This window comes from Dipodomys merriami, unplaced genomic scaffold (genome assembly GCF_024711535.1).
Source record: "Dipodomys merriami isolate MVZ:Mamm:240054 unplaced genomic scaffold, mDipMer1.0.p SCAF_39, whole genome shotgun sequence".
Lineage (NCBI taxonomy): Eukaryota > Metazoa > Chordata > Mammalia > Rodentia > Heteromyidae > Dipodomys > Dipodomys merriami.
The window spans coordinates 10,281,074-10,295,137 of record NW_027205492.1 but is presented as its reverse complement, the minus strand read 5'-3'; the positions used below and the strand labels follow the sequence as shown (position 1 = coordinate 10,295,137).

The 14,064-nt window shown below is 40.1% G+C and overlaps 1 protein-coding gene across 2 annotated transcripts in view; it reads right to left on the bottom strand.

The window, feature by feature from the left end:
• The window catches only part of Dok5 (docking protein 5), a 111,151-nt gene that overhangs the window by 24,877 nt on the left and 72,210 nt on the right, over positions 1 to 14,064 (bottom strand). For both annotated transcript variants that reach the window (XM_069990032.1, XM_069990033.1), the window contains 2 exons: positions 11,590 to 11,779; positions 241 to 376 (listed from right to left, as the gene is read on the bottom strand). In XM_069990032.1, coding sequence (XP_069846133.1) covers positions 241 to 376; positions 11,590 to 11,779 — 326 coding nt within the window. The remainder of the gene's footprint in view (positions 1 to 240; positions 377 to 11,589; positions 11,780 to 14,064) is intronic.

The following is a 14,064-nucleotide window of genomic DNA, read 5'->3' as shown; positions in this document are numbered from 1 at the left end:
ATTGATTTTAAGGTAGACACCCATACACAATAATCACAAAGAAAACAATACATGATCAAGGATGCATAGTTTTTACCAACTGGCCACCTAGGACAGCATCTAGTCCCCATAGTACAGATTGCTGAGTATAGAAGGAAACCATCTGCTCAGATCATACTGGCCAGATTGTTTGGCACCAAAATTACCCAAGTACACTCTCCAAGAAGACACTGAGTGGGAAGGAAGAAATTCCACACGTACCATTGAATTTTTCACGCTCTGTAGCAAGCGCTCATGCTGCTCAGCAATGGCCAGGGCAGCCGAGTGGACCTTTTGGTAGATGGCCTCGCCGTCTCGCGTTTGAAAGATGAACAACCCTTCACCAGTCTCACACATCCTGAAACGACAAAGAAGCCACTGAAAATCCAGCTCCCAGGAGTCCCAAGAGCTAAGATCTCAGGCCCGTTTCTTTATCCAATTAGTATGGTTGCTTACATTTACTAAACAAAGTGAACAAGGATCAAAACGTTCCAAGTATCTAGTTAATGACTAGACCCGTAGGCAGGGAACCAACACTCTGGGATAACATGTGATGAGTGATTTTTTTTTTTAGCCACAAAGAAAAGCCAAGGGTTCCTGACAGAACACCTTCTCAAGTCTCAGTATATCCATGCACTTCACCTTTCATTCCCGGGGAGGAAACCTGGGTTCCAGCATTCCTGCTCCTCCCAGCCCAGGAGAGGCTTCCCAGAAACCATCCTGGGCAGCTTCAACCTGAGAGGATGATCTGTCTCTCTTCAATTCTGTTTTAACTCATTGTACCAACCGGAGCTTTGGGGATTCTTCTGTTTCTGAAATCTCTGGTGAAATTGTCGCCCAACTTTTCTAACCCAGCGATGAATCAATGCATCGAACCTACCTTAATTTCTCCTAATGAGCATGAAGGTGTTGGATTATGAAGGACAAGAGAAGCACTTCAGAAGAACTGCATGGGTTTGATCACTGATGTCAAACATTATGACGAGGGTCCTATCCACCCCAGACCATGAAAAACCAGAGGACCCAAACAAATGTCAGAAAAACTGTACAATGGAAACTAAGCAAAGCTTCCACTCAAGCTATTGTTGATTTATCTACTGCAGTACAATAGGCAATTTATGCAATAAAACAAGAAAAGTCTGTTCCTATCTACTTTTCCACAATACCAGGGCCATACGGCAATTTCCCACATAGGGAAAACTGGTCAAAATTATCCCACCTGAATTTTATTAGTAAGAGAAGAGGAAGAAAAAAGAAAACAAAAGAAATAGCTCTTTCAGTACATTAATATAAAGGATTTGCTCATGAGATTGATTGTGGGATTTTAGTCATTAAGTCTTTCCAATCCAATGAAGAACTAAAACTCAACTTCAAGGCATTCTCCATTTCCTTTATGAAGATATCCTACAGGAAATACTTTAACTCCTGTGACCCCCTTTCACCCATATATCACACCATACAAACCTGACCACCTTGTCAAATATGAATACATGAATTCATGAAGAGGAGGAATTAACCTTACTGATTCTTTAAGAATGGAAAGCAGGAAGCTGTTTCTCCTAGGGAAGCGGCCATTGTTTATTTTTCTACTTAAATGGCAAGCTTAGACTAGGAAGGATAAAGCTATCTGTTATTGGAAACACTTGTAGGACAATGGATTAGTATGAACGTTGCAGTTATGTGTCTCAAGCCTGGCAATCCAGTGGTCTTTAAAAGTTGTTTTGAACTGCAATCCGCAGAAGAAATAATGCTTATATTGTAGCACGGTGTGTGTCTATCTATTTGTGAATCTATCACCTTGTAAAAATGCTGATGTTTTCTTTTCTATCACTTTTTTAACTCTGGTAGTAGACTGCTGAGTCTGTATTATAACCTAATCACTGGCAAGATCTACACTCTGAAAACCATTCTTTTATCCAGTTTCTACTTTTGATAAAAATAATGAATCCACACTCTTTCTTCAAGGACATTTAAGTTCCTAAAATATTGTGATCTAAAACAAAGGAAATGAAAACAAGTATACTATCAAAAACACTTGCCTATGCCTGAAGTCTTGAAGACACACACACACGTATGCACACATACACACACAAACACACATGCAGACATATTCATACAATCATATATGTGTGTATACATGTGCATATACAAATACACCCTCTTGCAAACACATATACACACATGCACACATATATACAGGTCTATAAGCACACATATTACATAAATATACACATACACACACATTTACAGAAAGAACCAGTAGTTACATCCTCAAAGCCCACCAGAGCTCAGGCAGTGGAAGTGACTGGATAAATCTGCTCAGACCATCAGCATCATGGAGTAGAGGAGTGAGGTTAACAGTGAACACAGGTCTTGTTCAAAGACCACAGCCAGCCCGCAGCTACAGTGAAAAAGGTATCTCTAGTGAAGCCACAGTTTCAGATTAAGACAAATCTTTTTCCTTATTTTTATGTTGGGACTGGGGTTTGAACTTAGGGCCTTGAGCTTACGAGGCTGTCTAGGGCTGTAATGTTTGAGTCACACCTCTAGTCCTGTATGTGCTGGTTACTTTTGAGATTGTATCTTGCAAACTTTCTGCCCTGCTGGCCTCAAACTATGATTTTCCTTCTCTCAGCCTCCCAAGTAGTTAATATTAGAGGTGTGAGTTGAGGGAACTCATCTATGTCACCTAAATTCCAACGGCTTGATCAACCAGATCTGTCCACGAGGCCCCCAGAGTGGTCAAAAGAGACAAAATGCATGAAGAGCTCTGAAATAGAAGAGAAATTAGGTCTCTCGTTTGACTGCCAGGACTTTTGTTCATCTGTTCATTAGCATGTGTCCTTCAGTTGGACAGCATGACCTAGGAAGATGTGAAATGAACAAAACCTGACCTTCCCATGAAGTTCCCGAAGGCTCTTTCTAGCTTCCTCCCACAGCTCTTCCAACCTAGTCATCCGCCCTAGTACGGAACTGTTTGATAAGCAGCTTTACAAAGCATTACAATGCTTCTGTAGGCCTTCACCAAAACATCGTAAAGGGCTAATGGCCTAAGGCAGTAAGAAGAAAATGGGAATAAAAAGAAAAAAAAAAAGCTAATGGTCTTATATAACCTAACATAGCAATGTCTGCTTCTCTTCTCTCCAGAAAACACAACACAGAATAAAGACACTCTAAGAGGAAAATAGCAAATCTACGTACTTGATTTCTTAGGGACCATTTCCTTTTTCTGTATCTTTTTACTTTTAACCCTTGTCAAAGACCTTAGCTGGACATTTACTTTTTTAGTAACTGGTAAATTAGAAGAGATTGAGATGTGTATAAGATCTGCCAGAACTGATTATAATTTTTGCCCATAGTTTTAGTCAAAAGCATAAAAAAACCTGCAAAGAAATGACTTAATCACTATGAGAGTCACATTAAATATTATGCTTTTGTAGCCTAAAATCATCCCACATTCTGGAAAATACAAGGTTAGTTCCTAGAGCTCTGGATGGTCACAAGAAGGGAGTCTTGTTCACAGCTCTCTCTTACTCAGGAGTCCTGGCCTTAGACAAGCTCCGCCCACTCTCCCCAATCCCAGTGACCTCATCACTCAAATGGAGGAGGTGGCAAGGTCACCCTGATCTCCTGGGTTTGAGTTAGGAGAGCATGTTTTGCACTTAGTGAGCATCCAGTGAGCGTTTAATCAAGACATGTTGTCCTTGTCATTGTTCTAACCTCTCTTTTTGGCATATGTAGCCATTTTACTTCACAGTTAAGTTGGTTAATATTTTTTTAATTGTAAAAACACTGTACAGAGGGGTTACAGTTACATGAGTAAGTTATGAGTCCATTTCCTATCGAGCATTGTTACCCCCCTCCTTTGTTTTTCCCCTACCATCCTTTCCCTCCCCACCTCCAAATTCCTCCCTCCCCGGCCAAAGTTGTAAAGTTCGTTTTCAACATAATGTCTTGTACATCCTATTGTTACAATGGGTCATCCTGTATCCTTGTTTCAGCATTTTGTTTTTTCCCTTCCCCTCCCCAAATTAGAAAAATGTCTAACCTCTTAAAAGTATGGAAGCCAAAGAGGAAGAACACAGGAAGAAAGTCCAACTATATCTTGTCTGGGAGGAGCGGTGGGTGACCACATCCCAGAACAAGAGCCTGGAATCACGATGATGAAGATGAATGGAATGGAATGAAATTGAATGAAATGGAATGGAGTATGTGGCTCAGGAAAGAGTGAGTTGCCAAATGACAGCTTGCTTTTGGGTAATCCACCAGCAAACCTGAAGTCAGAAGTGAGGACATCTTGGGGAATGTTCTCTCTAATTCCAGTTGTCCAACTCCATGCAACCCCCATGGGTGTTTAAGACTGCAAACCAACTTCATCCCTCACTACGCCCCCCTCCCCACAATTTGTTCTGCTCAGTCACATCAGCCCCCTGGTTCCATTTTCTTTTCTATCCTCTTTCTGGATATAATGCTTGCCCCCCAGATCTAACGTGGTTCATTGTTTCACTTCTCGTAATAAATTTCAACATCATTGAGCTAGGAAAGCCAATCCCTTTGATGTCTTTTTTTCTTTTTTTCTTAACCAAGCCCTTTCTCCAGTATTGCTATTGCATCCCTCCACTTCATGTGTTTCACAAAGGCACTGAATCCATTACATTTTTTTTCAAATGTAGATCACTGTCTTTACCCTTCTCCTTCATTGCGTAAGTTTCATGAGGACAAAGAAGTTCATATGTCTGGTCCACTCTTCTACCTGCCATGCTTAGAAACAACCACACCAGGCAAGTGGGGTGATGGAGTGGATAATGAATGGACAAAGGAATAGCTCAGGTCACCAGGCCTTTCTGGAGCTCTGCAGTATCAACCCACACCAAAAGGGTTGCATGTACCCCAAGGCTATCACCTACAGTAGAATGGCCGTGAGACGAGGCAGGTTGAACAGCACCTAACCGTGCCACAGAGGTCAGAAAGCCCATCTTTCCTTAGGGATTTCACACACGCATATTCCATATCAGAGGTAGAGAGACCCTAGCTAAGCTTCTGACCAGTGTGGCTTTGTTCTGTGTGTCTCCAAGGCTCTCGGCCAGCCCAGTGTCTGGTAGAGAACTGGCATGCAGTGATGCAGCATTGATTGAGATGGCATTGAAGAGGCCAGTTACAGAAAGAACCCGCAGCAGAAAAGGGAACACTCCCTCCTGCTTTCACACACGCCTCCGCAACTCAACTATGATGATGAGTGCTCTCATAACCAAAGTCCTTTTAGAGATAAATGGGAATGAGGAACAACAGGCCATATCAGCAACATGACTATGGTTTCTGATCTCTTGCATATGAGTTTCAGAAAGCCACCAGTAGACTCCAGGAAGAACGCAGTGCTGAACCCTTCTGCCATCAGAAGCCCCAAATCTTTTCCACTTACAGTTAAGTTCCACATCACTGCTCAGACTCCATACCTACACTGATCAACCTTCACAAACCTTGAGCCCAGATGTGTGAATTGTAGCAAAAGAAGACAAAATTCCCAAACAAACAAGACAATACGCCACTCTCAAAAACAGCAGCATAGGAAAGGACTTAAGTGAGAGTGAAGGAGGAAGGCTACACAAGACTCCTTACAGAAGCGAAGAGGAGAATTTCATTTCTCCCAATGGAGGGGGGAAGGGCAATGTGTGAAATCCAGCATCCTATCACCGCCACCGATCAAAGGAAAAACTCCTATACAGATACTGTTCATTTGTTTCTGACCCTTTACTAAGAGTACATCCATCTATAATAATTCAGAAATGAGAAAATTACAAGTAGCTAAGAACCAAGAAGACAAATAGTGATAAAGATACCAGTAAGACTGTCAATTAAAGGAGAAACCATTTTTCCATCTCCATGAAAAGTTATCTCAACAGTTGGTTCACTTTGAGGAAAAACTATCCAAGAAAGCTATGATTTCTTTTCCAAGGCTCTTCAGATGCTTTTATATCCAAAAAGGCAAGCTTTAAAAAAAAAACAAATTCTTGCACTCCATTTAAGGAAAGCATTTAAATAGGCAATTTGAATTTTCACATATTCTTGGCATAGCTTAAAGTTCCCTTAAAACAGTGTCAAAAAGCACCAGAGAGATTCCTCAACTGATAGAGAAAGGCACTCAGGTATGGAAATTATTCAGCCAGTTCTGCCAAATGTCACCTGAGCTTTTCTCACTCCAGCAGGTGCAAAACCCAGGATATTAATTTAAATCAGTCAGGAGGTGAGGCGGAGGCTGACACTGAAGCATGCTCACTCACAGCCAGCTGCAAAATGAACAAGGACATTCACTGGACACCTGCCACCCTCCTTCAAACAGCAGCATTCCGAAGAGATTCTGTGGGGATGTAGCTGCAGTTAAAGCTAGTTGGATCTTCCCATAGAAAATCCAAGCCCTTGATGAGAGAGGTCTGCTTAAGTGTGGCTCCAAAACCTTGAAGTGGAAAGGAACAAATGAAAAGCTAAAAGTATTTCAAACACAGAAGGCAATGTTGCCAGGCACCTGTGGCTCATGCTTGCATTCCTAGCTACTCAGGAGGCTGAGGTCTGAGGATTGTGGTTCAAAGCCAGCCCAGGCAGGAAAGTCTCCATGACACTCATCTTCAATTAACCTCTCAAACACTGAAGTGGTGCTGTGGCTCAAGTGATAGAACGCTAGCCTTAGCTACAAAGAGGCTCATGGTACAGCACCCAGGCCCTGAGTTCAAGCCACACAAATGACCAAAAAAAAAAAAAAAAAAAAAAGCATTTTGTGGCTTTCAGAACGCTAGTAGTTATTTAGCTCCAGGAGCAATAAATTGTGCAACTGCACTTGGCCACAAATTTTAGAAATTAACTGAATTTCTTTATGGAAAATGTAGTAACAGTCATATTTGCTCATTCTGGGGAGAGACAGGAGAAATAGTGTTAAGACCAAATGATTCATGGTCTACCAGGTCCCAGGAGAGATGGGTCCTCCTGGCTTTATACTCCAAAAGGAAAGAACAAATAGGAGAGCTCTCCCATTAAACTCAAAGAATATCTGTATTCTAGTGCACAGCTTGGAAGACATATTCAAATCACTCAGATATTTGCAAGTCTGGGGCTTACTGATGAAGACCTTTTTCATACATATTGAGACAGCTTCTATGAAGGGTTAAATAATTCTGCTAAGATCAGAAGTATTAATGGCTTTAGGAAGCTCTGGGAATATCAGTATGAGTTCTCTTTATTAGATCTGCAGATATTAATTAATAACAAGGCTGACCTCCAGTAGAAGGTATCCTTCTTAGAAGTTTATAGCGAGCATTTGAATCAGGTATTGAGATGTATGCTTTAATCCCTGGAGTTCTAGGGCACGCTGGAGCCATGCAGCAGATCCTGTCTCAAAATTTTAATTAATTAATTAAAGAGTGGAAAAGGGTGATTCATAGACTGAGGAAGTGAAAGAGAGTCACGGCTCCACTATTTAGCAAGATTAGCATCACTACCAGTGGAATTGCAGCCGGGCACGGAGGCTCATCACTTAATCCTAACCACTCAGGAGGAAAAGATGGATTGGAAGGATCACAGTTGGAGGCCAGTCCAGGCCAAAAAGACCACAAGACCTTCTCTCAGTAAATAAAAAAATACCCTGGGCAAGGCGGTGTAAACTTGTCATCCCAACTTGTAAACCTGGGGACCATGCTCCCAGCCAGTCCAGACATGACCATGAGATGCTATTAGAAAACTGACCAAAGCACTGAAAGGGTCAGGTCATGGCTCAAGTTGTAGCACACCTGCCTACCAAGCACAAGGCTTTGAGTTCAAATCTCAATACTGCCAAAATAGGGTAAAGTAGGATTTATTTGCTTTAAGCAAATAAATGCTACATTGGACATACTTGGCTAGTTCTTGAAAACCTCAAATACATTCCCCTTCTGATAGAAGTAACGCCTACTCTACCCCCTGGGAGAACTTCCCCATTGTACTCGTGTCCTGTGGACTTTGGGCAAAGCATACAGTACAGTGCTCAAATGTAATACTGAAGGCAGTAGTGACTGGCTACTCTTTTATCTTCTATTGGCTGATAGTGTGGGGAGATCCCAAAGCTCCTGGAAGTCACTATCTGGAGCCAGAATAAAGACATCATCCAAGAAACAGAACTCACAACTGAAACCTCACAACTGAGCCATCATTGTGAGGCTGAATCAAGCCAAGTCTGAAGCCTTCCATTTTCTCCCCTCTGGACTTTGAGTCTGGCCAGCCAGTGAGTTTCTTTCCTGTAGCAGTTTGGCTTGAGCCTACTACCCATTGGGTCCCCACATATTTTCACCCGTGCCTTTACTCTCCATAGCAATCTTGAGGATAAATGAGACACTGGTACTACTTTACGTGTATGAAATTCTCTTAGCCAGTATGTGGCGGAATTGTACTTCTATTTCCCAGCTCAATCCCCAGTCTTATTTTTTACATGTGCACCACTGTTGGTGTTGTTGAAGCCACTGAGCAAGAATCAGCCCACTGTGAACAGATCTTTGCCCAAGTTTTTTGGAAAGAAAAATCCCTGTGTCCTATAGAAACACACTTTTAAAGTTTGGCAGATTCATGTTGGATATGTGAACACTGGGTACCTGGTAGCTAGTTTCACTCCTGCTCACTTCCTAAGGGGAGAGAGAACATTATCTCAGTTAATGTGAAGCTGACTTGTTTTGAACATACCCCAAAATAGCAAAGGAAAAATTACCTTCACTAATAAAAGCAGGCAGATGTGAAACCTTCATGCCCAAAGGAACACAAATGATCTTATTATCCTGAGCATCTTGGTAGTAACTATAAAAGTTCATCTTTATTTGAGTTTCAGACCAAATATAAAGTAGTAATATTGCCCTGTCTGCATTTAATGCTTTTGGTTTCCTGCAAAACCAGGTCCGGCTCAAAAAATAATCATAATAGAATGTCAAATATACTCAGGAGGAGCACAGCTCCCTTGTAAGTCATCTACACAAATCATTATTTTCACTACTACAGCCCTGCGTGGAAGCTATTAGATGGACTGACACCTGAACTCAATCCTTTTGTCCAAGGTCATGAGCTAATAAAAATTAAAGATGAGCACCTGGGTCTCTCTGGCTCATGAACCAGTGCTCCTTATATCTCTTGTGCTTCTTGAGAAATGAGTTAACATCCTAAGAACATAATCCCCATATTCTTCTCTTTGATCATTCAAAATCCATGCTTTATCAGCCCTGTAAAGCAGATCAGTTAATAAAACTGCTGTTCAAGATCAAGAAGTATTCTATGCTCCTAACTGTTGGAGGCCCCTCATTGAATGGTCAGCGTTTATAGGTATTATAACCACTCAACTGCTGGATGAAATTCCCCAAAGGAAAGACCATAAGGGGGCCATTAAAATCATGGAAAGAACAGTTTTCACTTTCTAAGTCATAATTTTATGGCTTTTGGTCAACGACCATTAAAGTGATTCTGAACTTTATGTCCCCAATATGTCTGTACTTCTTACTCAACAATCCTTTGCCTTGAACTATTTCACTGCTAACCCATATGCGTACCAGCCTCTCCATCCTTTAAAACATAGGAACTTAATTCCAACATACATATACACCACACACACACACACACTCACACACACACACTATGCACACACAGACTTAAATATATCTGCTTACATATCTCTGTGGTTTCCTTTAACACTCAAGAGAAAACATAAAAAAATCTTTTAAGGAATCTCATAGATCTTGGGCAATGCTATTAGATTTCAATGTGAATTAAACTTTTACATCAAAGATTAATATTCATTCTATATATACCTTGAAATCAATGAGATAATTTCAAAAAGAAATATTTCAAGTAGTCATGATACTGCTTAAATTTACTTAGATTTTGGCCCTCAGATGTTGCCACCAAAAACCATGCTCTTAAAATAATAAAGTCATGTTCTTTTCCTATTACAATTTCCCACAGAGAGAAAATCTCACACCATGGGGAGAAAACTAATGCTTGAATAGTTGTATTTGAACTTTTGGACTAATCCAGAATCAAACAAATCAACAGAGAGTAAGGATGGAGAATGATATGAAGTATATGAGCAATAGAAAAGTCTAGTTCTATTGTAAGACATTTTCAATGTCTAGACTTCAGTGCTTATAATTAATGAATTAATAATGATAACCTCTGAGATATAAAGGCGAAATATATGAATCTGACCAAGCAAATCCTTAATTTTCTATAGGAATAATCCCAAAGGATAATAAATATGTAGTTCTGACACGAAGGGTATTGTTCTGAACATTAACATTTATTTTCTTAATGTATGATGGATTTTTTTCTTTTGATTGTCTGGGGGATTCATCAAGAAATAAAATGGAGTGGGGAAGGTGGAGGGAGGGAAAGCAGGAGAAAAAATGAGGGAAGGGGTAGCAAGTTTGACAAGAAATGTACTTATTACCTTACTTTTGTAAATGTAACCCCTCTGTACATCACTTTGACAATAAAAAAGAATATAAAAAAGAAATAAAATATACCAGAGAAGACATATACAGGAAAGAAGAAATTTAAAACTTTCAAGGATAATTCTAAGAACATGAAATGGCTCCTATTTCTGAAAAGTAAAATTTAAATAATTCTGCTCCATTTAAAAGAGAGTAAACAGCTTAATTGAACAGTGTGTTACAGTCATCCACTGTCATGAGTTAGAGTCATGGGCAGTGGACAGAACTTCTGTTTTACTCCCTTTACATCAAATACCAGTTTCCTTCAGGAAATAATATTTGACAAATAACATCCAATTAATGCAGCCAATTAATATCATTGAACAACCTTTTTCTTCTGAATGTCCTAAGTTGATTGGTTTCAACTTGAATGTAATACTAGGCCATATACAGAAAGTCATTTGGAAATTCTTACATTAAAATATATCAGTGTTTTCCTAAAAAGTAGCAGGGCCTCAGCTCAGAGGGCACAGGAGCAAAGTCAAGGCAAGTAAACACTACGTCCAGCAATTTCTTCATAGGTGGTGATCCACCCACCCAGCTGGCTCCATGTCTTTTTCTCACATTGACTCCTAAAAGGAATCAAGGGAGCCCTAACGTGCATGGATGATGCGAATGTTTTAGGATTAACCTCTTCGGTGATTATTGCCATTCACTACTCTGAGCAGCACATGGATGGAACTCAATAATCTGCAGTTCTAACAATGTCCATGGCTCTCCTGGTCTAGGGTCCAGCCTACTAGCCCCAGTAAGGAAAGGCAACGGAGAATGACATTCAGAAGCTTTCCCCAAAACAAGACTCTAGCCTTTGTTCAGCTTCACCTAGCAAATGGTCTGTTTTAGTCCTTGCATCCAAATCGACTTCAGTTTGCAGTGTGATATCAAACGTGCAACGGAAATTCAAATCATATGCATGAGCCATCAGCAGCCTCACCTGGAAGAACAGCTCGGTTGAAGGTATGAATATTTTACAATACCTCTCGTATTATGCAATCACAACCTATGAGTTTTCCAAAGAGTCTGGAGGAAGATAAATACAACGCTGAGCTGGGGAGAAGTGTTATTAAAAAGCCATTAAACTCACCTTCCCGCCTCAAAAGTGAACCACGTGGTATCCCGTCCGTACCGCCGGAGGGCGCTTAGCGGCCAAGACATGAGTTTAACTCTGGGATTCTGGATGTCCCAAAGACAGATATACTCATAGGTAATCTGCAAGGCACATTCGCCATGGACAGCTAGGTTAGGAGACGGCATCAAATACACATTGAATCTCTCTGGGAGAAAAACAAGAGGTCAGTCTAAAATCCCAAGGAGCAGCACATCAAAAGACATCACAGGAACACAGATGCATTTAGAAATCGCTGACGCTCACATGCTAGGGTTTGCTTCAATATTCAGGAAGATACACGTTTCTCATAAATGATCTGTCCCAGAAAATGGTTTTCAAATCAGACACTACTAAATAACGTAGTTACAATGGCGTCTGACTGTCAACATACAGGAAACACTATTTACATGAGCATAGGCCCATGTTTAGACTTTTAATTTGCATAATGAAAACAATTCTAGGCCAATAGCAGACCAAAGCAATAAAACCACTAAAAGCATTTTTTTTCTTGCCAGACACCCATTAATTACACCCATATTTTCATATTCATAAAAGATGCAGGTGTAAAATAATTGTTTCATGGTTTTTGTGATGCTAAAGTTATGCTAGTCAACTCATAATTCCTACTATTAAATGAATAAATTCTTTCCCCAAGTTATTGATGTAAAATTCCATACTAATGCTATGCAATTAACTGACCAACCATTTGTGAAAATGCAATGACTATAATTAATCTACTTTCAACAGAGAACTTTCTTTAGCCAATTATTGGTAAGAAATATAAGTTTGTTTGGATAACTGTTAAATATGTCACCAAAAATCTTCTAAATTAATTGTTTGGCTATTGTTCTAACAAACTTTTCTTCTCTTCAGAAAACAGTGATGGGTATGTTTGTTATATTTTAGAAAAATAATTAATATAAAAAAATTAGAGTCAAACTTTGTAAATAAAATGAGAACAAAATTATTATCACTCTAATAATGTATGAATATTTTCCAATACCTTGTACAGTATGTAAGCACGGCCTACAGATCACACATTTCCACCCAACCACCACAGTAGATTTCAGACAGCTAACTAAAGCACTAACAATTTTATGCTAATGACGTTCTAATTTAACTGTCTTGTAATAAGATAACCATTAGAATGTTCAGAGATTTTAGTTGACCTTAGTAAACAGAAATGTCAAGATAAAATGCATCTGTGCATCTACAATTTAAAGTTTCTAAAAGATTTCAAACACTCAGTAATTAAATACTGCTATTTAGTAACTATTATTTCAAAAATACATTTCTAATGGTACAAACACTTTCCCTGGGAGCTCTGAACCAGACAAGAAAGACTTTTCATCACTGAGTAATTTGCCTGGAAGTAACTGTACTCACTGAAAAGTACTTTTATAGTAGACCTGGGCTTACAGCTCAGTGGTAGAGCACTAGCACAGCAGGTATGCAGTAACATGTCCATTTTATTATAATTATGAGTTCATGAAAATAAGACTATAAAGAATTTTAAAAGACATAGTTGAGTTTTATCAGAATCCCTAATAATTAGTGTGTGTGTGTGTGTGTGTGTGTGTGTGTGTGTGTGTGTGTGTGTGTGTGTGTGTGTGTGTGTGTGTGTGTTGGTACTTGGACTTGAACTCAGGGCCTTGGACTCTCACTTGGACTTCTTGCTCAAGGCTGACACTCTGCCACTTGAGTCACAGCTCTACTTCTAGCTTTAGCTGGTTAACTAGAGATAAGCCTCTCATAGACTTTTCTGTCTGGGCTGGCTTCAAACCATGGTTTTCAGATCTCAGTCTCCTGAGTATCTGGGATTTCAAGCGTGAGCCACCAGTGCCCAGCGTAATCCCTAGTAATTCTATACCAGAGAAATTTCTACTTTCATTTGCAGAAGAAACAACCTAGGCACAGAAAACTTCAGGGAAAGTGTCCCGGGCACAGCCAATACTTAAATTTAGTTGTAGCTCTTTGAAACAGAAGTGACTATCTGAGTACTCTACAAAACAATAATCAAATCTGGTCCTATTTCCATCTGCATGCCTGCAAGGCTCTGGGGCATCCCTTCTTCCAGCCTTCTCCTGATCTTAATAAATGATCAAAGAAGAGTCTGGTGATGGAGTGAATGACCCCAAGAAGGGCTTACTCTCTCTGTAGTTCCATTTCCCAACCTACAAAGAAGCTCTTCTGAATTATTAGCCCACATTTCTGGGTCTTGGTTAGTGACAGCTGGGTGGGGATTGATGGCAGTAGATACGATGCCTCTAAGAAAGTAACCGAGCATAAATGTGTCTTGAAGACAGTTCCGGTTGAGAGCGAGAGCATTCTGTCACTAACGATTGGAGTGCATGCCCACACGGAAGGTCAGTACAATTCCACCTCTGTTGTGTCTGTCATCAGTCCAGGAGCCCGGAGCCCCTTCTGCTCTGCTCTGTTCTCATAGATCAA